We start from the raw sequence: 26,803 nt of genomic DNA, 5'->3' as shown, positions 1-26,803 counted from the left end.
AATCAACAGATTGGCATAACAAGACTTCAAGAATGTGGAGTTTCCTAAAGGTTCTGTAGCCTCCTGAAGATAAGTGCATACGTCTCTGTACCGATCCGCAAGACTCTACTAAACCCGCTCATGACTCGTGAGACCTATGTAACCTAGGCTCTGGTACCAATCTGTCACAACCCAAACTAACCTCTTTCGTGATGGCGCCTATCGTGGAGCTAGGAAAGCCGACTCATTTCCAAAACAAACCGATATTTTTATTTCAAAGATAATTTCAAGGTTATTTAAAATAAAACCTCCATTTAAAGAGTTCAAATTAAAGAAAAATAGAAGTGTGGAAAAGAAAAAGTCCGACATCGGGGTGTCACTAGTCATGAGCATCTACTACAATCTGTCTAACAATATCAAGGCTAACTCAGCCTGGAAAATAGCTAAATACAACTAGAGGAAGATAAGAGAGAGAAGAGCAGGGGCTGTGATCGCCAAACAGCTAGCTTACTATCTCCAAGAAAAATCTGCAACCAGAACACTCAATAACTGCTATCATGTCCAACTACACCTGAATCTGCACACAAGGTGCAGGGAGTAACGTGAGTACGCCAACTCAGTAAGTAATAATAATAAATAAAGACTGAGCAGTAGTGACGAGCAATAAAGCATATAACGTTCATATCATGAAATCTCAGTAAAGTACAACATGCTTTAAAAATCAGTGTTTGAATCGAATTATCTCGTTTGAACCCGTTTCCAGTAGAAATCATTTAAAGATATTTTTCCAACAGTTTTTCAAACCAAGGCTTAATGCAAAGGTGAGCAAAAGAAATGATGAAATCATAAACAGCCCCTCGGGCAAAACATCACTCATAAACAGCCCCTCGGGCAAACCTCACTGTCACTCGTGCCACTCGGGCAAACCTCACTGTCACTCGTGCTACTCGGGCATACTCACAATCACTCTTGCCACTCGGGCATACCTCACAATCACTTATGCCTCCCAGTCACTCAGTAATCGGCACTCGCACTCAGTAGGTACCTGTGCTTACTGGGGTGTGTACAGACTCCGGAGGGGCTCCTTCAGCCCAAGCGCTATAATCTGCACGGACAACTCACATGCATAAATAATAAAGTATGCTGCAGGTGGGCAGCCCCGATCCACACTCATCCTCACAAATCAGGACCTCGGCCTCACTCACTCATAAATCTCTCAAGCCACTCGGGCATTTTAGTAAAACAAGGCATTTGGCCCAAAACATTTATATGCATCAAAATAGAGTCATAAAACTGAGTTATACGGTAAACAAGTATAAACATGACTGAGTATAGATTTTCAATCGAAAACAATGAGAGGATGGTAAGAAATAACCCCTAAGGGTCCTAACAGCATTGGTGCAAGGACCAAACATGGCATTCAGCCCAATTTACAGAAATTCTTTCTAAAACATATAAGTATCAAATGGTTTCAACAAAGTATGCAACTTTACAGTTGCTACGGGACAGACCAAGTCACAAATCTCCAACAGTGCACGCCCACACACCCGTCACCTAGCATGTGCGTCACTTCAAAATAGTAGAATGATACGAAATCCGGGGTTTCATACCCTCAGGACTAGATTTACAATCGTTACTTACCTCAAACCGCGAAATTCTTATTCTACAATGTCCTTTCCTCGTGAATTAGTCTCCAAACGCCTCGAATCTGGTCATAAATAATTCGTTTCAGTCAATAAAATTCATTGGAATTAATTCCACAAGATAATAATGATTTTTCCATAAAAATCCAAAAATTAGCTCAAAATTTGCCCGTGGGGCCCACGTCTCGGAACTCGACAAAAGTTACAAAATCCGGAAGCCCATTTAACCACGAGTCTAACCATACCAATTTTACCAAAATCCGACCCAAACTCGACCCTCAAATCTTCAATTTAAACCAAGAGGGTTTTCAAATTTTCCCAACTCAGTTCACCAATTAAATGATAAAAACAACCACGGATTCGGGTAATTTAACCAATATTGAGTTAAGAATACTTACCCCGTTATTTTCTCTGAAAATCACCCAAAATGGCCTCACTTCCGAACTCTAAATCGCCAAAAACTGAAAATGGGACGAAGTCCCATTTTCAGAACTTAAACTCACTGCCCAGACTTTTCTTCTTCGCGAACGCGGTCAGTGCCTCGCGTTCGCGAAGCACAAAATAACTCCCGTCCAAATTCCTCCTTCGCGAAAGCGACATCACCCTCGCGTTCGCGAAGCACAAAATGCCTCTGCATCAATGCCTTCTACGCGAACGTATTCAACCCATCACGAACGCGGTGCTTCGTTTCCCCCTCACTACGCGAACGCGACACCCCCTATGCAAACGCGTAGACTAATTGCCTGGAGTCTTCGTCTGCTTCCTCTCTTCTTCGCGAACACGTAACACCTCTCTTCGCGAACGCGAAGAGCAAATATTGCCAGCCTCCCAGTTCCTCTTCGCGAACGCGAGGCTCCACTCGCGAACGCGATGAAGGAAACCAGATGGTGCATCAGAAAAATTCCAGCAGAGTTCCAAGTCCAAAATCCAACCCGTTAACCATCCGAAACTCACCCGAGCCCCTCGGGACCTCAACCAAATATACCAACAAGTTCTAAAACATCATACGGACTTAGTCGAGCCCTTAAATCACCTCAAACAACGCTAAAATCATGAATTACACCCCAATTCAAGCCTAATGAACTTTGAAATTTCTAATTTCTACAAATGACTCCGGAACCTATCAAATCACGTCCGATTGACCTCTAATTTTGCACACAAGTCATAAATGACATAACAGAGGTATTCCAATTTGCAGAATCGGATTCCGACCCCGATATCAAAAAGTCAACCCCCCGGTCAAACTTCTCAAAAATTAAACTTTCGGCATTTAAAATCTAATTCCTCTACGGACCTCCAAATAATATTCGAGACACGTTCCTAAGTCCAAAATCACCATACGGAGCTATTGAAATTATCAGAATTCGAATACGAGATTGTTTACACATAGGTCAATATCCGGTCCACTTTTCTAACTCAATTTTTCAATTATGAGACTAAGTATTTCATTTCACTCCGAGTTCCTCCCAGACCCAAACCAACTAACCCGATATAATATAATATAGCTGAATAACACAAAAAAAAGTAGAAATGGGAAAAAATGGGGCTATAACTCTCGAAACGACCGGCCGGGTCGTTACATCAGTGGAGTAGTGGCGAGGTACAGTCAAGACACTCACTAGTCAAATAATCTGTGCAATATAGCATACAAAAATAATAGAAAATAAATAGCAGTGATAGCAATACCAATCAACTAGTGATTTAAACAGCAAGGCAACGGGAACACCATAAATATTACTCAAACGAATAATAAACACAGGTACAACCAATTAATCAAGTCCTTTAAAATATACATCTTTTATCTATAAATTTTTCAATAAAAGTATCTAGAATATAGTCCTTTTCACTAAATATATTTCGAATATACTTCCTTCAAATAAATATCTTTCCATTATAATTCTTTCAAATAAATATATTTCGAATATAATTCTTTCACGTAAATATCTTTCAAATTTACTTCTTTCAAGTAAATATCTTTCTAATATAATTCTTTCAAATAGATATCTTTCTAATATAATTCTTTCAAATAAATATCTTCCGAATATAATTCTTTCAAGTAAATATCTTCCGAATATAATTCTTTCAAGTAAATATCTTTCAAATATACTTCTTTCAAGTAAATATCTTTCTAATATAATTCTTTCAAATAGATATCTTTCTAATATAATTCTTTCAAATAAAAATCACCATGTGACACCTCATTTAACTTTCGTGGCGTGAGAAATATATTCAACATATTGCATCAAATGGGACGACAATACCTTCATGCACTTGTCTCATTCTCACTCAATATATATATTGTCTCATTCTCACCCAATATATAAATATATATGTAGATTAAATTAATTGGCACGGTAATACCCTTCGTGCATTTATATCTTTCTCACCGTGCATATATATAACAGTACCAACTAGGTGGGAGAAATGCCAATAACAATAAAAGAAATAAAGTGGAGGAACACAGGAAGCAACAACGACTACAAGTCACATAGAAAACATAGGTGCACAATAACATCTCAAGATAAAGGTATGAATGTATACACAACAAAATGATATCAAAATATAATGTATGTCTCTTTGCCTCGCCTGCACGGAAACACCATTCGTGCCATGAATATATGATAATATCAAAATAATTGCACGGCATCACCCTTCGTGCTTTTACTCTCATCCTCACCTGATAATATAAATGAAATGGCACGGCATCACCCTTCGTGCTTTACACTTTCAATGGCACGGCATCACCCTTCGTGCTTTACACTCTCAAATGGCACGGCATCACCCTTCGTGCTTTACACTCTCAAATGGCATGACATCACTCTTCGTGCTTTACACTCTTCCTTACCAAGCACATGTATATCATTAACAAGCAAGGTAGGAAGCATAAATAACATCAAGGAGAGTGTTTAAACCACAACATAATACAATAATTCATATCACAATTTGCCACTAACCACAACCAAATTCCAAATATGTAGCAGAATCAATAAATTTCTCAACAAATATCCCAAGGCTCCACACAACATATATAAAACCTCAAAACAATCAACATAGGTGAAAAATACTCAGTATAGGGCAACGCCTTCATTAATCCAAATTCTTAATAATTATATTAACTCCTCAATTTAAACTTATTTAATAAATATTTCCAGATAATGATACCATCATGAATTTAATTCCAAGAAAAATATCAAGTCAACAAACATACGGAATTCACATAAAATCCAAGTGACAATAATACCAAATTATTATATAAAATACAAACTTGACAATTAAGGAACGAGGCATGATAATTCAAGGATTTACTAATGCTAACAATTATCTAATTTAATACATAAGAATGCCTAAAACTTTAAACCAATAAAATTTACACATATAAGTTCGAGTACGTACTCGTCACCTCACGTACACGGATTTTTACATTTCACAAATGGCACATAAGACTCGATGCCTAAGGGGTAATTCCCCTACTCGAGGTTAAGCAAGACACTTACCTTATTGAAGTTATGCCGATATTCCAAAATTGCCTTCTTGCTTGAATTGACCTCCGGACAGCTCAAATCTATCCAAATTAATTTTACAACTTCATTAAAATTCATCGAAAATAATTCCGGATAATAAAATACCAACTTAAATTTTTATTCTAAAAAGTCAGCGCGGGGCCCGCCCCTCGGAACCCGATAAAATTTTTACGAAATCCGAACACTCATTCCGATACGACTTCAACTATACCAAAATTATCAGATTCCGATAACGGATCGCCCTTCAAATCTTAAATTAAAGTCTAGAGGATTTCTACCATTTTCTACCCAATTCACTAATTTAGTGATAAAAACAATAATAGATTCATGTAATTTAACTAAAATCAAGTTAGCAATTCATACCCCAATGTTTTCCTTGAAAAACTCTCGAAAAATTGCCTCACCCGAGCTTCTTTGGTCCAAAAATGAAAGAATGAGACGAATTTGGACTTTATTCTGCTGCCCGGAGATTTGTTCTTCGCGTTCGTGACCCTTCCCTCGCGTTCGCGATGAACAAATTCTCCAACAACCATTTTCAAACTCTTCTCAGACAGCCTCTAGTATAATGGTCATAACTTTTTGTACAAAACTCCAAATGACAAATGGTTTAATTTTCTGAAAACTAGACTCAAAGGACTATAACTTTTATTTGTTATTCATCTCTCCATTCTTTATAGATTGTGAGATATAAGCTTCCAAAGACAGCTCTGTGCAACAGAGATTTCCAAACTCTTTCCAGACAGCCTGTAGTATATCTACTATAAGTTTTGGTACACAATTCCAAATAACATATGGTTTACTTTTCTGAAAACTAGACACAAAGAGCTACAACTTTCTTTTTTAGATCATCTCCAAATTCCTTAAATATTGCGAGATATGAGCCTCCAATGTTAGATCATTGCAACAGAGATTTCCTTCTTCGCGAACGCGAAGAACAAAATCCCATAAGCCAAATCCTTCTTCGCGAACGCGAGAGGCTCCTCGCGAATGCGAAGAACAACACGAGATATCAGAAATCAGCATTCAAAATAGCCAAAAATGATCCGAAACACACCCGAAACACACCCGAGGCCCTCGGGACCTCAACCAAACATACAAACGCGTCCCATAACATCATATGAACTTAGTCGAGCCTTCAAATCACCTTCAACAACACCAAAAACACAAATTACACACGGGTTCAAGCCTAATGAACTTAAAAATTTTCGAATTCCACAAACGACCGTGAAACCTACCAAACCACGTTCTAATGACCTCAAATTTTATACACAAGTCAGAAATGACACAACGAAGTTATTTCAATTTCCAGAATCGGATTTCGACCCCGATATCAAAAAGTCAACCCCCCGGTCAAACTTTCCAAAAATTTATCTTTCGCCATTTCAAGCCTAATTCCACTACAAGCCTCCAAATAATTTTTCGGACATGCTCCTAAGTTCATAATCACCATACGGAGCTATTGACATCATCAAAATTCTATTCCGGAGCCGTTTGCTCAAAAGTCAACTCTCCGGTCAACTCTTTACATTTAAGCTTCTAAATAAGGATTGTTCTTTTAATTTAATTTCGAATCTTCAGTAATTCAAACTCGACCACACCCACGGGTCATAATACATATTGTGAAGCTGCTCAAGACCTTAAGTCACTGAACGAGGCATAAATTCTTAAAACGATAAGTCGGGTCGTTACACCAGGAAAAAAAAAGTAGATTCCGAAAAGGCAAGCGAGCTTAAATGATAACTTGAAACCATACACTATATAGGCACAATTCCTGAATTATAATTCATTTGAAGAATTAAGTCCAATTTTGAGTTCTGTATGTTTTAAGACATCGGAGCATCCAATGCATTGTAGGGGATAGAAGATAAGGGAAAGACTCCAAGTACTTTGTGGGGGGTTTGCTTTAAGTCTTTTTCTTTAACTTCTTTCACATGGGTGACAAGTGAACTCAGAAAATTGATCAAAATTCACTAGTAATAAATGTTTTCGTTTTTGAATATGGAAATAATGAATTAAAAAAAAAAAATTGAATGTATCCACATAATTTCTATCAACTTTCCCCTACAGTACCTAAGAAATTCTTTTATTATGGTTATGCAAAAGAGGAACTAGCTAAGAAATATCTAGGGAAACTTCTGTTTTCTTTCGGTTGACCCTTCTGCAAGGTTTTAAATGACTTGACCCAAAAATAATACTTCTTCCGTCCTAATCTCTCTCTCTCTATATATAAAATATGAATAATAAGAGATGAGGTGACACTTCTCTTTGGCCAAAGATCCTATTTATCTATTTTCTCTATTTGATCATTTCTCTAACTTTTCCTATCAAATACTCTATTTTTTCCATCTACTTTTCCTATCAAATACTATATTTTTTCCATCTATTTGAAAGTAATAAATTCGTACAATTAATCTGATAACTGAAAAAACTCACCACTTAATTATATGAAAATTGAAACGGCAAATCACATTAAATGTCTTTTTGTAACCGACATTACACTAACCCTTCGACTCATCAAATACAATCCTTATTAATCTTGCATCGCTAAATTCCTGGCTTTCTTGTAACAACATTGGGACAACCATTTATGTGGAGGATTATTATCAAGGTGGAGCCACTTTTCAAGTTTCGACTAGCCATTCCTATATCTGATAGGTTTCTATGACTATTACATGTCATTATATTGTTGTGTCATTTCATATTTCCAGTTTAGAATTATTAAGTGAAGAAATATTCCAATCGTTTGTGTCCTTATTTATTTATCTCTTAAATTTTCTTTTCACATTTTTTTCTTTCATATTTTGCTATAATTCTTTTTATGTACTAAAAAAGTTTTTTATTTTTGAACTAGCAACAAAAGGCCGGTTTGCTCTCATCAAGGTAAGTTTCAATTATCTTCTCATCAAATACACATGTGGCTATAGGTTACATGATCATTAGTTTTGGATTTGAATGTTACGAATTTTACTCCTAATTCAAATTTGTCAAATGCCTAACTAATTCCTTCATTAGTAAATATAAGGAATGTTGAATCTGAGTAACACAAGTTATGCTGATTTTTCTTTGTGCATGAGCAAAATGTAACTACGGAAATAATATTTTAGCTTTATCAAATTGTATCCGAAAACTTAGATTGTTCTTTTCTTATTTTTTTTTTCCGTGCAGTGAGAAGCATTGTTGATGTATCATGATTATTTGTGATTTTTCATTAACCCTTCAGAATATGAAATTTGAAGGGGTACAGTATCTACTATATACGTAGACTTATGCTACAACATGGTCTACCCGTATTACTTCTACTGTTTCAAGAAAAAAAGATAATCACAATGTTTAAATTGGTTATCGAAATCACTACAACATAATGTATTTATAGCTACGAAACCTCAGCTATTGTAATGACCCGGCCGATCGTTTTGAGTATTACAGTCCCGTTTCCCCATTTCCTGCTTATCCTGTATTCTATTATAATTATGTGACTCGTCGGTGAGGTTTCAGAATGAATTGGAACACTTAGTTCCAAGATTTAAAGTTTAAGTTGAAATAGTTGACAGGATGTTGACTTATGTGTAAACAACCCTGGAATAGAGTTTTAATGATTCCAATAACTCTGTATGGTGATTTTAGACTTAGGGCGTGTCCGGAAAATCATTTGGAAGTCCGTAGTTAAATTAGGTTTGAATTGGCTAAAATAAAAATTTTAGTTCGGAAGTTTGACCTGGAAGTTGACTTTATTGATATCGGGGGTTGGAATTCGATTCTGAAAATCTGAATACGTCTGTTATGTCATTTATGATTTGTGTGCAAAATTTAAGGTCAATCGGATTTGATTTGATAAGTTCCGACATCGAACGTAAAAGTTGAAAATTCTTAGTTTGAGGGGGTACAGTATCTACAATATACATAGACTTATGCCACAACATCTCACGAAGCTTTTGGAGGGCCTTTTTTGCTCCTTTACAACGTAATCGTATCTCTTTTGCTGGGGCTTCCCTCATAATTAATACAGAACTCTCATTCAAAACAGGAAAGTGAAATAATGAACGAGAAGAGCTTTCCTTACGGAATAGTATAAATAAATTTTCAAAAACATTATGTTGTAAATTCACGGATGATATCTTTTATGCCGGCACGAAGCGCGGACAACTTCACTAGTATATGTATATTGTTTAACTAGGCACAAAGCTTGACGAGAGAAATGAAATTTTTTGAAATATACGGTCTAAAACGCGCATTAAACATTGGTGTGACTATAAATTATCTCATTAAGATTAAATGAGTATTTTCAAGTTCAACTATTTTTAAATATAAAAAAATAATATTATTTTTAAACAGACTAAAAAAAGAGTGTTACTAATTAGTAAGAACAAAAGAATTATTAATGAGGTCACTCATAAACAAAGTTACACCTCGCTTCATATTTTAAGAGTTTCATTCGATTTGGATACCTAATACTCCAAAATTCAAATCAAATAGGTTTAAATTAAAAGTAGGCACTGGTCTCGTATTAAAAGTCCGTGATGATATTTCAATACATTGATAAAGAATAAAGATGAGTCCCAAATTATTATTTTTTAATGGAAGAATTAGTAATGTAAAAGACTATAGTATAAGTATAGATCAATATTAAAAAAAAAACTTTCTTTTATAAGAAATTAGACACAATTTTGAAACAAAATATACTCTGACAAGTAGAAATTTAAATTTGACGCGGAGTAATTACTACTCTATTAACTATTGAGTATATAAAGGACATCTTTTATCAGAATATATCTCATTTCCCCCAAAAAGTGAGTGACTTGGGTAGATAGCTTGCTTGCAAATAAAAGGCAAAACTTCTAACCCTTGTTATCTTTTTAACTAGAGTTAAACTTCAAGAAATTTATTAAATCTCTTTTATAATTTACTTTTGTTTGTAGGTTAACAAGAACATTTTGTTTAATTTATATTGAGTCATTTCTTTGATTCTTTTTTTTTTTCCTAGTGAAGTTGGGTAGGCTCAGCTGGTAAGAGAAGAGTAAAGGAAATTGAATTCTACACATATGAAACATACAGTATCATATTTACTACGCCAACTATCCCGAGTTATGTAACGATTTTTTTTCTTTTTATTCGGTCCCAAAAAAATAATATCTTATTAAATTTATTAATAATTTAACTATAACTTTTTATTTTATTTTTATTGTATTGATTTATTCTGTGACTTGTTTTATATCATAACCGTTGTTATCTTTTTATTTTGTTCTTATTGTAATGATTTACTGTGTGACTTGTTTTATATCACATGTTTTAAAAAATTTACTTCCATTTTTAATTTCATATTTGTAAAAATCATCACATAAACTGAGACGGATAAAAGAAATGAATTTTGACTAATTCTTTCAATTCACTTGCTGATAATGTGAAAACGATTCAAAGAAAAAAACTTTTGACATGCAAAAGAAAAGGACCTCACAAACAAGGCGAGTTGTATATACTATCAATAAGAAAAAACCGAAAACTAATTTCCTAGAACAACTCACAAACCGTGAACTATACTGTGTGCATTTATACTTCCTTTTTGGTATGTAATGGCCTAAAAATTTGAAAGGAATTTGCAAAATTCTTATTTCATCACTCTACAAAGAAAATACACTTAGGTCATGTATATCTACAAGTTCAGAGGTGGATCCAGAATTTGATAATTACGGGTGTCACTGCTTTTAATGCAACTGACCACTGCAGACGAGATTGATTATGGAGTGTACATTTCGTCGTTTTGATCCATTTTGGATTAATTCGGTTCGACCCATTCTAAATAATTCAATTCAAAAAGATTTTTTCTCGATTCAAATTCTATTGAATAATGTGATTAAAAAAATAAAATTTTAAATTAAGAAATACATCACGTCAATCTACATATATAGTATTAATAGACTAGTTTAATTTTGTAGATGTACAGTATGAATTACACTGTGAAAATTATTTACACTATAAGACTAAACATTATATACAAAAAAGATATCTAAGAAATAACTTCGAAACTTCTCTTTTATTTCGGTCAACAACTTTATGTAAGCATTGTAAATGACTTTGACCCAAGAATTAAGTATGCGTTTGGATATAAATACTGTGAAATTTCGGGAAACAAATAAAACAAAATTCGTAAAAAAGTGAAATTATGGTCAAACGGGCCCCTTGTTTCCTGCCAGAAACCACAAAATCTAAGAAATATCAAGGGAAACATCCATTTTATTTCGTTTAACCCTACTGAAGGGTTGTAGTTGACTTGACCCAAGATTATAAGACCTGTGCTGATATGTAGTTCTGCTTAGCTACTTTCCCTTAACTAAAAAAACATCCCTTAATTCTTGCATTCTCATCAAATCAAATGGATACTCAATTAGTTAGAGGAGAATCATCTCACTTCTCTTATGAAGTATTCCTCAGTTTTAGAGGTGAAGACACCCGAAAAACATTCACTGGTCATCTTTATTCCAAATTGTCTGATGTTGGAATTAATACCTTCATTGACGATGAGGAATTGAGAAAGGGTGACGTGATTTCAAGAGAACTAGAGAAAGCAATTGAAGGATCAAGAATTTCCATTGTAGTTTTCTCAAGAAATTATGCTTCCTCCAGTTGGTTTCTAAATGAACTAGTTAAAATTCTTGAATGCAAAGAGATATTAAAGCAGATGGTTTTGCCTATTTTCTATGATGTTGATCCTTCTCAAGTGCGAAAGCAAACTGGGATATTTGGTGAAGCTTTGGCTAAACACAAGGAACGATTATTTGGAGCTCAAAGGGTGGAGAAATGGAGAGCTGCACTTACTGAAGCTGCAAATTTATCTGGATGGGATTTGCAAAATGTTGCTGACGGGTACTATTGTTTATACGATATGATACTAACTGTTAAAAGGAGTTTAAATTTTATACATTAACACTATTGAAATACTTACCCTATCAATATGTATAACTTAAATTATTTCTTAAAATATCCTATATGACGCGGTAAGTTATCTATTTTGTTGCTTAGATTCATCCCACTGTGTTATGTCTTGGCTATCGATTTTGATTTGTCCGTCAAATATTTTCATATATCAAAGTTTTATTTACTGGAGTAGTATTTCTTTTAATTTTTTGTTTTTGCTAAAAACTTTGTAGGCATGAATCAAAGTTTATTGAAAACATTATACAGCAAGTCCTACAAGAGGTTAATCAGACACCTCTAGATGTTGCTTGGCACCCAGTTGGAGTAGATTATCGTGTCAAAGATATAGAGTGGTTATTGCAAATGAATGTGAAGATGAAGTTCGCATGATTGGTATTCACGGAGTTGGTGGCATAGGGAAAACAACTCTGGCAAAAGCTATCTACAATCGAATGTTTCGACTCTTCCATAGTAGTTGCTTCCTTTCAGATGTTAGATCAGAAGCTGAAGAATTTGGTCTTGTCAAGCTACAAGAGAAACTTCTTCAACAAGCACTCAAAAATAAGGACATCAAAGTTGGTAGTGTTGCTCAAGGCATCAATCTAATCAAAGCAAGACTCGAGTCAAAGAAGGTTCTAATTGTTCTTGATGACGTGGACCACAAAAACCAATTAGAATCCTTAACAAGAGAAAGAAGTTGGTTTGGTTCGGGTAGTTTAATAATCATTACCACCCGAGACAAGCGATTGCTATGTCGGCTTAGAGAAAAAGAAAGATATGAGGCCAAACTATTAAATGACAATGAAGCTATGTTACTTTTTTGTTGGCATGCTTTTGACAATCATTTTCCACCGGAAGATTATGTTAATTTGGCACGAGACATAATCAAATATTCAGGTAGGCTACCATTAGCTCTTGTGACATTGGGGTCACATTTACAAGGAAGTTCTGTAGAAGAATGGGGATACGAATTCGAAAAATTAAGAGCAATACCTCATTGTGATATCCAAAAGATTCTCAAGATAAGCTTTGATGGACTTGATGATGAAACACAAACTGTTTTCCTCGATATTACATGCGCCTTCCATGGGTTTAATGAGCGTGAAGTTACTGAAATATTAAATGCATGTGGCTTTCATGCTAAAAGTGCAATTGCAACTTTAGTCCAAAAACACTTGCTCCAAAGATCTTGGCATGGTTTGGTGATGCATGATCTAGTGCGAGATATGGGAAGAGAAATCGTTCGCATGGAATCAACTCGAGACGCCGGAAAACGAAGTAGATTGTTCATCCCTCAAGAAGTTCGTGATGTTCTACAAGGAAATGAAGTCAGTAAATCGTTTATCCTGTATCTTGTTTATAATATATTTCTCAATTTAATTGTTTATTGCTTATAATTTTTGTTGTCATCATAAGAAGTGAATTCATTTTGTGCTTCGTCTATGGTTAGTAAGTGTTTTGTAGTTGTTTGTCAACCATTGTAAACTAGAAATGACATTTGCTAAATTCTTTACTCACACCAAAGGCAAAGAAAAAAAAAATCACCTATTTAACAATTATCCAAATTTGGTGATGCATATTTCTTATTAAATTCTTATAACTAACATGCTTATGGGCATCGACCATAGTATCTCCACGATTAGTTATTCAAAGATATTTGACTTTACTTAACTAAATGCGGAAATTAAGCTTGCTCGAAGAAATCAGGCATGTGAACGTTTGGAAACTATTGAATAGGTACATATGTGAAACATTATTTCTAGAACAATATATACAAAATATTCTTTTAAATATATTCAAATATATATTCTATCTTCTGGTGCTATTATCAGGTTTCTAGATGCAATTTGTTCTCTTTATTCATTTTTTTTTCCCTTTGATATTATCATGTGAACTTAGTGAATGATGCTAGCCAGTTTTGAAAGGCTCTCATCTTAGCTTTTTGAGCAATTTTAAATTTGTTTAACATCCTCTAATGTGTAAGTTCATTTTTTGTTGATACATGGTGTATTTTCTTTGTTTGTCCACCAATTTGTATAAAGCATTTTTCTCGCTTAATTTCTGGGACTTAACATGAGCTTAAGTTACTTTTCTTTTTACTGAGTTGCAGGGTTCCGAAAATGTAGAAGTACTGAAGGTAGATCCAGGGACATTAAAGGGAGTGAACTTGAGCACCAAAGCATTTGAGCAAATGAAGAATCTTAGGGTGCTTATAATCAATGAGTTACATATTAGTGGAGATTTTGGGCTGTTGTCCAAGAAGCTCAAATGGTTGTCTTGGCAAAACTGTCCTTTAAAATATATACCATCAAATTTTCCTGCTGAGAATCTTGTAGTTTTAGATATGCAGGAGAGTGATATACAAGAATTTCAATTGAATTTTCAGGTTTGTTACTCAATTTTACAATTTCATGTGTACTGTTATTGCAACTGAGTGAAAGAAAATGTTAATTGAAACTATATTTGGTTTACTTTTAGTGTTGTAGAAGTTTGAAGAAGCTGAATCTCTCTTATTGCAAGCAACTCAGAAGCACTCCAAACTTCAATGGTTCCCTGAGTCTTGAGATTTTGAGTCTCTATGGTTGCTCAAGTCTGACAGAGATCCATCCATCAATAGGAAATTTGGACAGACTAATTAAACTATATATGTCTCGTTGCGAAAAACTTAGGGATCTTCCAAGCAGCATATGCCAGCTAATATCCCTTGAAGAATTGTTCATTCATCACTGCTCCTCTATAAAAACACTGCCAGATAACCTTGGAGATATGAAAAGTCTAACATTTCTTTATGCATCTTGTACGGGTATAAAACAATTGCCTAGATCTGTTGAAATGCTAAGAAATCTTGTAGCTTTGAGAGTGGGAGGTCAAGTGTTAGAGGCCAAAATGAGTATTTCTGGAAGAGGAGTCCATCGGATACAATATTCCTTGCTAACTTTTGTAACCGAATTGAGCCTTAGATACTGGAATTTGTCCGATGCTGATATTCCTAGGGATATTGGGAGCTTATCCTCCTTAAAGTTTTTAGATTTGAGTGGCAATAGTTTCCATTATCTACCCTTCGATTTTTCTAAGTTACGATTATTGGAGAAGTTGTGTTTGAATGACTGTGAGAATCTTCAAACACTCCCGCCAGTATCAAATTTAGAGAATCTAGCAATTATTGAACTTGAGAATTGCCAAAAATTGGTCAAGATTACACAGTTGGACAACCTCCCTTCTATACGGTTGATCAACACGAATAATTGTAGTTCTCTGCAGAATCCATTCAATGAAGGCTTCTTTAGTGCACCTGCTCTATCATTTCCATCTAGAAAAGATGGACATATGGTTAGTCTCTCTCTCTCTCTCTCTCTATCCCCTATCATGTTAATGATCTTGAGTCTTTATCCAATGTAGGGTTTTTTAGAAATTTATCTGGAATGCAATGAGATTCCAGAATGGTGCAGGAATCAAGTAACAGCTTCATCTATGTGTTTGACTATGCCTACACATAATAACTTCTTAGGAATGGTTCTCTGGGTTGTTATCGACTGTTTGGAAGTTGGCCTTTTTCCAAGCTTCAGGATTAGCATTGCCCATAAAGAGCCTTCAAGTATTCCGTGGAGTAATATTGGAATACTTGATGGGCACAGGGAACTGACATGTGTATATTACATATCTATCTTAAATGAAGCTTTTTATGGCCAGATGATTAAAGGCGGGGAAAGGATAGAAGTGGGGTCAGAAGACGTTACAGTAAAGAAGATAGGGATCCATCTGTTATATTTAGACCAACACGGTAAAGTTATATCTTTGCCTGGAGACGTGGATCATTCTTATTATAAGTACCCAAAAAGAGTTTCAACAAGCTTTATCTCTTCTTTGCCCGGAGACGTGGAGCAAATTTTCTTTATCAACCAAAATTAGGCAAATGTGGAGATTTGTAATTATGGCCAATATTTTGGCTAATGGAGTCATCTCACATAAGCATAAGCATTTTTGCAAAGTGTAAGACTGTTCACAATATCCTTTGGGACCCAAAAATATTGCATTGTGTGGTGGACATCATTTGCAAAAGTTGTATTTCTTCTTTTGCACCTAAGAGGCCAAGACTTTTTTGCCTATAAAAGGGAAGACCATTAGTTCATTTTAGACACATCAACAAGACTTGAGTTTTCATTTCTTGTTTCTTCCTTTCCTTCTTTATTAAGAGTGTTTTGTATGAGAGTTAAGTGTTGGGAAACACTTGTGTGAACCTTTTCTTTAGAATGATCTTGTGAGGTTATTCTCTTAGGGTATTTGGGATTAATTAGAGTGTTTACTCTAATTTTATACTCTCTTTTGTACTCTTATTCGTATAGTAAAATTGCTCTTATCCGCTTGTGGACGTATGTCATACTGACTGAACCACGTTAAATTAGTGTCTTCTTTATATGCTTTAATTGCCGTTGTTATCAACTTCTATTGTCTTTGTTATTGTCATTATATCATTGTTTGGCTAAATAACGCACTACCCAGTTTTCCGATCTTAATAAATTAGTATCATAGCCGGATCTAACCGGGTTAGTTTCAATAGCCAAAATGACTTTAATAAAGACCTATGTTAAGAAATTTGACCGAAGTGCAAACTTTGGAATGTGGCAATTAAAGATGGAAGCTATCCTAATTCAGGATGACTTAAACTTGGCGTTGCAAGGAAATGAGAAGAAGCCAGATAAAATGACGGATGAGGAGTTTGCCATTATAGATAAAAAGGCAAAATCATGTATCTTAAATCTCTCAAATGAGGTTTTACGTGAAGTTAATGGAAACCACAGCCAAAGGCATATGGAAAAAATTGAAAACCTTATATATGAAGAGGACGGTGGAAATAGACTTTACCTGAAGCAGAAGCTTTATACAATTCGTATGAGTGAATGTACCTTTATTCCCTCTCATCTTGACACATTTGATTCCATTATTATGGATTTGAATAATATAGATGCTGAAATTAAAGATGAGGATCAAGTCGTGTTACTGCTTTGTTCTCTACCCCCATCTTTTAAGCATATAAGAGATACTATACTTTATACAAAGGATAATATCTCTTATAAAGATATTAAATATATCTTAAAATCAAAAGAACATATAGATAGTGATATTACTACGGAAGCTAGTGGAACTCAAGCGGGAGTTGGCTTGTTTATTAGGGGCAAATCCGACTCCATATCCAGATACAATAATTTAGAGTGTCGCTATTGTCATAAAAAACGTCACAGTATCTATGAATGCTATAAGTTGAAAAATAAAGAAAAGCATAAGGAAAGGAAAAATGAGCACAAAAATATTGACACCGTCGAAACTAGTATAGCAACTGATAAGATTGATGGAACTATATTTTTAGCAACTGAAACTAGTTTCAGATTAGACAATGAGTGAATTTTAGATTCCGGTTGTTCATATCATATGTGTCCTAGCAGGGACTTGTTTTCTACATATGATTAAGTTGTAGGTGGAGTTGTCCAACTGGGTAACAATGTTACTTGTAACGTTATTGACAAAGGTACAATTCGGATCAGAATGCACGATGGTATGGTGAGAACTTTCACCGATGTTAGATATGTTCCTGAGTTGAAGAAAAATCTCATCTCTTTGGGCACTTTAGAATCCCTTGGGTGCAAATTCACTGGTGAAGGTAGAGTTCTAAAAATATTTCAAGGTGCCCTTGTGATCAAGAAAGCACACTGATCTGGGTCGTTATATACTTTATTGAGCTCCACTATTATAGGCCATACTATAGTTTCGGTATCAGACAACTTGTCTGGTTTTGATGGCATTAAATTTTGACATATGCCCATTGGAGCTTTTGCGGAGAAGGTGGAGCAAATTTACTTTATCAGCCAAAATTAGGCTAAGGTAGAGATTTGTAATTATGATAAATATTTTGACTAATGGAGTCCATCTCACATAAGCATAAACATCTTTGCAAAGTGTAAGACTGTTGACAATATTCTTTGGGACCCAAAAATATTGCATTGTGTGGTGGACATCATTTGCAAAAGTTGTATCTCTTCTTTTATACCTAAGAGGCAAGACTTTTTTGCCTATAAAAGGGAAGACCATTAGTTCATTTTAGACACACCAATAAGACTTGAGTTTTCATTTCTTGTTTCTTCCTTTCCTCATTTATTAAGAGTGTTTTGTATGAGAGTTAAGTGTTGAGAAACACTTGTATGAACTCTTTCTTTGGAATGATCTTGTGAGGTTATTCTCTTAGGGTATTTAAGATTAATTAGAGTATTTACTATAATTTTGTGCTCTCTTTTGTACTCTTATTCGTATAGTGAAATTGCTCCTCTCCGCTTGTGGACGTAGGTCACACTGACCGAACCACGTTAAATTGGTGTCTTCTTTATATGCTTTAATTGCCGTTGTTATCAACTTTTATTGTCTTTGTTATTGTCATTATACGATTGTTTGGCTAAATTTTGCACTACCCGATTTCTCGATCTTAACAGTTTTTAGGGTTTATTTACACATATAGCCGGCCATATTAATTATTTACTTTTTTTATCCATATACATAGATTATACATTGATTATATATAATTATACATATGCAATATATAAATTATGCATATATTATACATTCACCGGCTATTTTTAGTTTAAGTGCTAGGGTGAGCGGCTATTTGGGTTAATTATTCTTTAAAAAAAAAAAAGAGAATTAACTCAAATAGCCGTCCACCCAATCACTTAAACTAAAAATAGCCGTTTGAGGTATAATATATGAATACTTTATGTATTATATGTGTATAATCTATGTATATGGTTAGAAAAAGTAAACAAAAAATATTGCCGGATATTTGTGTAAAGATCCCCTTTTTTGATTAAAATTTTAATTTGGCGTCCATCATCCTAGAAATTAGGTTCCATTTCCTTCAGTAGTATCCGTAAAAACTCCCAAATATATTTTAACTATTTTCTAGTTTTTTATCTATATATCCAAATATATATAACACATTTATAATTATATTATTTGTATATCACAGTGTATAACATAATAATAATATATGTATCAAAAAAATATATTAAAATTTTATTTTCCTTTTTTGTATAACATATTTCAGATTGAAAACTCAAGTTCAAGACGACTCCACATGTGCATCCCATATCGTATCCCGTGTATATCTCTATGTACATCAGTGATATCTCATGTATATTATGCGTATCTGTGTATATCCATGAAAAATTGTATTATATATACGATATACAATGTGATATACACGAGCGTCCATAAAATAATTGTGTTGTTTACACGATATACAAAGTAAAATACACAAACGTCCTTAAAAACCCGTATGTGATATATACTGTTGTACACGATATACAACGTGATATACATATATCACAGTTGGATTTTTAGGTCTGAATTGTTACCTGAAACCAATCTAAATCACTTATAATCTTGCTCAAATTTTGTATATAGCCTCGTTTAAGTATTTTCAGCCAATTTCAATCACACCCTCTTGTTCAATCCAACCAAAAAAAAAAGGGAGAAGAAAAACAAAGTTGAAATACATTTTCTCTCTCTTAGTTTTTGCTTCTGATTTTCTCTGATGTGAGATCAACCTTACCTTTTTATCCCACTGATTCTTTTTTGCATAATTTGCAAGAATTTTTGCTAAACTATAAGAGTGAAAGAGAAGAGATAGAAGAAATACAAGGAGAGAAAGGGGAAGGGAAACAGTGAACAAGAAGAGAAGTGAGCGGCGAAGAAGGGGGGGGTGGGGGGAGTAGACGGTTTGGGACCAATTGTTTGAGAGAGAATATATAAGAGAGTAGTTTTTTTAGGATTTGACTATATAATGCTAATTATTTGGGGCTATCTTTTCCAAACCTAATATAAGGCAAAACAATCGCCAATTCCTGTTATGGGTTGTCATAGGATACCAATTTTGCTTTCCATATCGGTGATACCTCCTTTTTTTTAGTAATCTACACAGTATCCCACTGAAAATGCTAGTTAACTCCATATACCTTTGAAATATTTATATTACCTTGTATACCAACTTTATAAAAGTTTATTACTTTTAAACTTTTAATATCATTATATGCCATTAAATAAATCACATCTTTTAAGGAACTAAATTATCTCTCAACCAACTTAATAAATCTCTTAAAATACTCCATCATCCCACATTTTAAGAAATTAGAATTATACATGTTCACCAAAAAGTCCAAACCCTAGCAATTTCTCTATGAAGTCCTCCATAATTGTTTTATCCTCTTTCATCTATGTAATCAAAAGAAAAACAAAATAAGATGAAAATGTTCAAATTAGGGATATAATATCTAAACTAAAATAAAATATTAGAATATGCTATTCAAACCAATACATCACAATATCCTAATGAAAAATACAATATTCAAATCAAACAACTATAATATTCTAATTTGGAATACAATATTCAAATCGAACATAACACAATATTCTAATGTGTAATATTATATTCAAATTAAACATACGATAATATTCTAATTTTGAATATAGTATTCAAATCAAATATACCACACTATTCTAATTTGGAATATAGTATTCAAACCAGATTTTTTAAATTAAAAAATTATAAAATATTTGGTTTCATATTGTATTCCAAATTAAAATATTGTTTGAATATTGCATTCCAAATTAGAATATTATAGTGTGTTCGGTTTGAATACTGTGTTCCAAATTATAATATTATGGTATATTTAGTTTGAATGTTGTATTCCAAATTAGATTATTATAGTATTTGTATAATATATTACAAATTAAAATATTATGGTATATTTACTTTGAATAATATATTCTAAATTAGATTACTGTGATATGCTTGGTTTAGATATTATACTTGTCATTAGAATATTGTGATATATTCGATTTGAATTGTATTCCAAATTAGAATATTGTGGTATGTTCATAATATATGGGAAGATTTGAAAGTATAGAGTATACAATATCACAGGAAGTTCTGATAGAAAATAGGAATATGGTTTAATTAGGAGATATGTGAATCTCAAAATTCACTGAGTACACGTTTCAATAATAAAGGCTACATTTAAGGGATATTATCCCCTTATTAATAGTGGTTGTTACACGCATAAGATTCTCTATCAAGATATGCGATGTAATTCCTTTATGGATATACAATGTAACTTTCATAATTAAGGCATAGTGAGTAAAAGTTTTTATAGAGGGGTATACGACGTTAAAACTCCTTTTCTTTAGATAAATAAAATCCATCTTGTTGGTGTTGTTAGGCCCAGAGGCAAAACTAGCCTTATTATTACATCGGGTTCAACTGAATCTATAACTTTCGACGTGAAATATAAATTTAATGGGCTCGTGTAATGTCTCTTAAGAAATGATATTACATGCAACTTTTCTTTCTCATAACGAATAATCTTGTGGATCTACGTAGAGGAGAGATGGTGGTACGCTACACAATCGCTCAAGTTGAATTTCATGTGTGCAATAGTATTTCACTAGTTTATTTGAATATGCTTTTAATTATTTTTCTTTTTATCTAGTTAATATTATTTTTTTTCCTTGAAGATGAGGGTATACGTAATTACAAAAAGAATAAAAAACGATTTATTTGTCAATTACCATAGAAAATAATTGGTTTTGTGCGGAGTTAAAATTTTGTGCAAGGACATTCAAAGAATAAAGAAGTAAACAGATGAAAAAACTTAAGAGATACATCTACTATTTTTACATACAAAAATAATTTTAACATTATATATAAAATATAATTTCTAGCAAAATGAACCCCCTTGTGCCCCTTAACTCCGCCCCTAAATGTGAATTCTACTTATATGGATGGTTGATTCACAAAAAGGAATAGTTGATGAGGTTACTTGGTAAAAAGAAAAACTCAACCCTTTTACTGCTAAAAAAAAGATGACATTTGGTGGATGTCACAATAATTGGTCTTTTTTTTTTTTTTTGAAATCCCTTCCAGATTAAGAGGATATATAGTGTTTTTACACTTTCCCGTAACTTGAACACAGGACCTAACGGTCGTGGGTGAAGGTGATTTGAAGACTCTGACCTAGAAAAAAATACTAGGAAAAGCTGTAGATGTGATAATTTTTTCATTTATATTAATCCATTGTATTAGCTTGAAATAATGCTGTTTAATTCAGCATTACATTTCTGAGGAGAAAAATAATTCTTTTTCCAATCTTTTCTACAATGTACTTGTACTCAACCACCCCATAAAAAGGAAAACAGAAAAGAAGAAAAACAGAAGCTTTTGCAGATGATGCTCAAGACAAATGTTAGTAGTTTTAAAAGTTCTGAAAACAAGAAAAGGACCAACAAGATAAGGATGCCATTTGTAATGAAAAGATGTAAATATGAGGAAAGAGAGGAGGAAATTTAAAAGGACAAGTGCAAGCTAAAATTATTGAAGTGTTGTTTTAAGGTACAGTACAGACATTTGTTTCACTAATAGAATACATTTGGATATTCAGTAGGCAAACTAACAACATGGGACCAGAGTCACCAGACTTTATTCTTGATCAGTTTTTTAGCCACTTTATATCCAAATATCAGAAGTGCAGTCACCACCAGGATACCTCATTTCATGAGCCAAGGATGGACCATCAGGTTCTGCTCCAAAATCAACGAAAAATCTCGGGTTTATAGCAAGGCCACCTTTCTCAGTGTCAACGTCGATTTGTAATATGTGACCTCCTTCCTCCAATAGCTCGGGGTAGAATTGGCGGTCCCATGTACTAAACAATGAGTTTGTAGCGTACAAACGCTTCCCGTCTAGACTCAACTGTATCATCTGAGGTCCCCCTCTCAACCGATGTCCCTGAAAGTAATTCACGAGGTCATTTATTTGATTGTGCACGTGAATCTAAAACAACACTCGGGACAAAGGGGTAGATATAAACAATCTAAGATAATAAAAACAACCATATTTGAATTCCGCAATGAAACTTGAGAAGTAAACAACAACAACTCGGTATAATGGGGTCTGGGAAGGGTAGTGCGTACGCAGACCTTACCTCTACCCTATGGGGTAGAGAGGCTGTTTACTATAGACCCTCGGCACAAGAAGATGAAAAGAGAAAATAGAACAGTAACATCAACAGAGGCCAAAAAGATAGAGTCAGAAAAATGAATGGAAAAAGCAATATCAATAAACAGTAACAATGGCAAGGTACTAGGAAACCGGAGCGGAAAAATACTATGAACAGAGACTTGAGAAGTAAGCAAAATGTTAAAACTTGACTAAATGAATTCATATTTTCCTGATATAAGTAGTGAATTTGGAAGCAGCATATCATATGTTTTTGAGCAAGGGAGAATCTGAAACATGTCATTTGCGGCAGCATTACTATCACTATAAAGGTGTAATTTTCAATACTAATTACCTGGACTTCTGGGACATCCACTTGGTATGTTGAACCATCTTCAGCTTCAGCGAGTACAGAGTTTCCTTTTTGAAACACTCCTCCAACAAATACTTGGCCAGTCAACTTAGGATTGGAAGGATCTTTGATATTGTACTGTCTAATGTCACCATGTAGCCAGTTTGCCAGGTATAGAAAACGATCGTCAAGAGAGATCAGAAAGTCAGTAATAAGACCAGGCATTTCTGGAAGAATCCAGTTCTGCACCTTCACCGGTTTTACAGCGATTGCTATCTCATGACCCCACGAACCATCTGGATTCTTGAAAAATCGCACCATGTTACTGGTCAAAGCACACCCGACGTACCCAATCGCTTCAGATGGATTATGCAGGAACCTAACCTATAGATGATATAAGGAAAATGGATATATTTATGTAATTCAGCAGGATAAATCATGGCGCAAAGTTACAAAGGGAGAACATGGGAGTTTGATTACCTCTAGCGGCAGGAGCCCTGTGTTTCCAAGATCCAATGTCTGTTTTAGTTCACCACCAGGCCATGTGTAGACATGCAAATGCCGACCATAAAGTCCATCAGTAACATGCTGGAGGTTGAAACCTTTCGTGAAAGCGGATGGAGCTCCCCAAGAGGAACTGATCATGGTGTTATGTCGAGGCTGGTACCAGAAGTCATAACCAAAGAGCGGACTATGCCCTGGTTTTTCCCATCTAAGATATAAGAATAGCGTCAAAATCTGCTTTCGCTTAGGCATTGAGCATAGTCTACTTTCACTAAAACTACAGAACTTCAGATTTCCTTAATAAACCGTCAAGAGGACAGGAACTGAAAGTTAAGGACAAAATAGCATCGTTTCTGTTCTTCCTTAGATGTAGAGACTCTTGTAATTTTCTTGTTCTTAACTACTAGGTTGGATTTTAAAGATAACCATCGGCGAGAGACCAAGGCGAGTGGATACAAACAAAACTGATAGAGGTAATTCAGCTCGCAAGAGAGTACAAACTATACAGTACCTTCCTTTCACGTTAAAATCTGAATCAAGAAGAAGAAATCCGCTCCCCTCAGCGTTTCCATCTTTGTCTCCAAGACATGACACCAGTATCTCACCAGAAGCAAGGCAGTGAGCGGTGTGAGGGAACGCTAATCCTGTCTTTTGGATCACATCATCTGGCTGAACAACTTTATACAAACTGGGAGCCCTTGGATCCTTTTGCGTGTCGATTGCATAAATGCGTCCTGATCTGCAATAATTAAGATTTATAGAAAAGCTTGAATATCAAATAAGTTGCATATAGTCATCAAAATGGATTCTTTTTTTCTCAGGAACATTATAGGCGAGTCGAAAAGCTATAGTTTCCCAGCCTTCACATAAATATTCACATGGAATAGAAGGATCAAACAAAGACTCACATTGATGATGATACAACAACAACTACGTCTCAGTCCCATACATTGACACAAACAACTCACATTAATGATACAACAACAACTACGCCTCAGTCCCAAACATTGACAAAAACAACTCACATTGATGATACAAGAGGGTTGTTATAAAAACATAGCACCATCCACAAGTTCAAATTTTATAATCACGGAAATTGTTTTGAGCTAAATTTAGCACGACTTGAGACCTTGGAACTGATGACTAAAGATCAATCACAAAACATAACAGCAGAGATATTGTTCGTACATAAGTGAAGGCAGGACGAGATATCGTCGAGCAGCTGAAGGATCACGATAACAAGAACTGCAAGAATTCCAACCAGAATGATGCAATTCATCACCCTCATAAGGCATAGACAGCCTATGGATTACTTTGGAATAAGATGGTGAATTAGGATCTACATCTACTGTAGCTAAGTAGTCAGGTTTTCCCCTTCCTGTACCTGTAGAAATTAACCATATAATCAGAGGTGAATTAACTATTTAAACTTTATAGGTAACGTCTTTAACATCTAGTAGTATAATTTAGTGGAGTGTGAAGAACACTTAATGATTTTTAAAAGAATATCACAATAACACTCAAGATTTCCCTTTGGCCCACAAAAGACAGATTTCTTTTAGCAATCATAATCTTACAATAAATTTCCAGAGCAAAGTTTATCTCTTCCCCTGCACCCACTCACCCCTCCCAACCTCCCCCCTCCAAAACCCCTAAAAGGGTATAAGAAAAACAAAGAAAGAACCATACTTTATCAGCAAAAGAAAAGATAAATATTCCAATTTTCAACTAGTTTTACTTCAAAAATAAAATAAAGAAAGTGAAAACCCCTCAAATTTATCCACTTTACAGAAAAACATCCACCCCTCAAAGCAAAAAAATCTCATTTTTCATTAACTAATTTCAAGAAAAGAACACAAAACTGCCCCTAGTAAGATTATAGCTTGTGATGTATGGATTAGGCACACGTCGAAGTTGAAACCTAAACAAAAACTGTTATATAAAGGAGCAAGTTAATCATTATGTCGAGTTTCGAACCATGAGCCACTAGCCTACGGAAATTTCTCCGTTATCTAAAAAACACAAAATCTATATATACAAAAAGAGAAACAAATTACCTGTATAAATACAGGTGACATAAATTAAAGATTCTTTAGGACCAGCCATAGCTTCAAGTGGAGAAGCATAACCAGGTCCTTTTTTGCAACATCCATTAATCTCCACCGTGCCGTGCTGCATCACCTCCACATCCGTCGCCATTTTCTCGCCGGAAAAATGTGAATTTACAAAAATATTCAGATCAGAAAAAGACGACAAATAGTGTGATAATAAGACTTTTGACCTCTAACTACAAAGGTTATACATATATATAGGGAAACCAAACACGTTGGAGTCTTAGGACTAGTTACTATGTTCACGGCTATGCAGCGTTTTGTCTGTATATAGACGAGATAATACTCTATATACATCCTGATATTGCCAGATTATTTTTTCTTCCTGCCAGAAAAAAAATGCCCGAATATTTGGTAATATTTTCCTGTAAATTATTTTTCATGTTTGGTTGGAGAATGAAAAATATTTTCATAAAATTAGCAAATTTGAATATTGTTTTGGTGAAATTTTTTGGTATTAAATATGATATACTAGTATCTGTATGTTGATTAAACAAGTGATATGATGTAGGAATTGGAAGTCATTTTCTTCTTTTAGTAGAAATTATTTCACTTGAAATGTAGTAATTATTATCAATAAAAAAATCATAAAATAAACTTATTTTCTAAAAAAAAATATTTTTTATCCTATCAATTATATACCAGACACACCCTTAGGATAACATGTAATAATATGGCATTATCACTTTTTGAATGTTGTGAGTTGTGACTGATACATGTCTAGGTGGAATGAATCAAATAGTATC

At 34.2% G+C, this 26,803-nt stretch overlaps 1 protein-coding gene and 1 pseudogene across 1 annotated transcript; one reads left to right on the top strand and one right to left on the bottom strand.

Moving 5' to 3' along the window:
• The first annotated feature begins 11,440 nt into the window (after positions 1-11,440).
• Positions 11,441-15,420, top strand: LOC107815843 (disease resistance protein Roq1-like; annotated as a pseudogene).
• A 7,017-nt stretch (positions 15,421-22,437) lies between these two features.
• LOC107765905 (selenium-binding protein 1) lies at positions 22,438-26,509 on the bottom strand. The gene is made up of 6 exons (XM_016584604.2): positions 26,004-26,509; positions 25,135-25,330; positions 24,458-24,685; positions 23,923-24,154; positions 23,446-23,826; positions 22,438-22,880 (listed from the first exon to the last, which is right to left on the bottom strand). The coding sequence occupies exons 1-6, from the start codon at positions 26,143-26,145 to the stop codon at positions 22,599-22,601; spliced, it is 1,461 nt and encodes a 486-aa protein (XP_016440090.1). The 5' UTR covers positions 26,146-26,509; the 3' UTR covers positions 22,438-22,598.
• Between the last annotated feature and the right edge of the window lie 294 nt (positions 26,510-26,803).

This window comes from Nicotiana tabacum, chromosome 14 (genome assembly GCF_000715075.1).
Source record: "Nicotiana tabacum cultivar K326 chromosome 14, ASM71507v2, whole genome shotgun sequence".
Classification (NCBI taxonomy): Eukaryota; Viridiplantae; Streptophyta; class Magnoliopsida; order Solanales; family Solanaceae; genus Nicotiana; species Nicotiana tabacum.
This window is presented reverse-complemented; position numbering and strand designations above follow the sequence as displayed.

Coding starts and splice junctions, on each gene's coding strand:
- LOC107765905 (XM_016584604.2), bottom strand. CDS start 26,145: ATGGCGACGGATGTGGAGGTGATGCAGCACGGCACGGTGGAGATTAAT. Junction 25,331..26,003: donor TGTCACCTGTATTTATACAG/GTAATTTGTTTC, acceptor TAATTTCTACAG/GTACAGGAAGGGGAAAACCT. Junction 23,827..23,922: donor CAGGGCTCCTGCCGCTAGAG/GTAATCAAACTC, acceptor TATCATCTATAG/GTTAGGTTCCTGCATAATCC.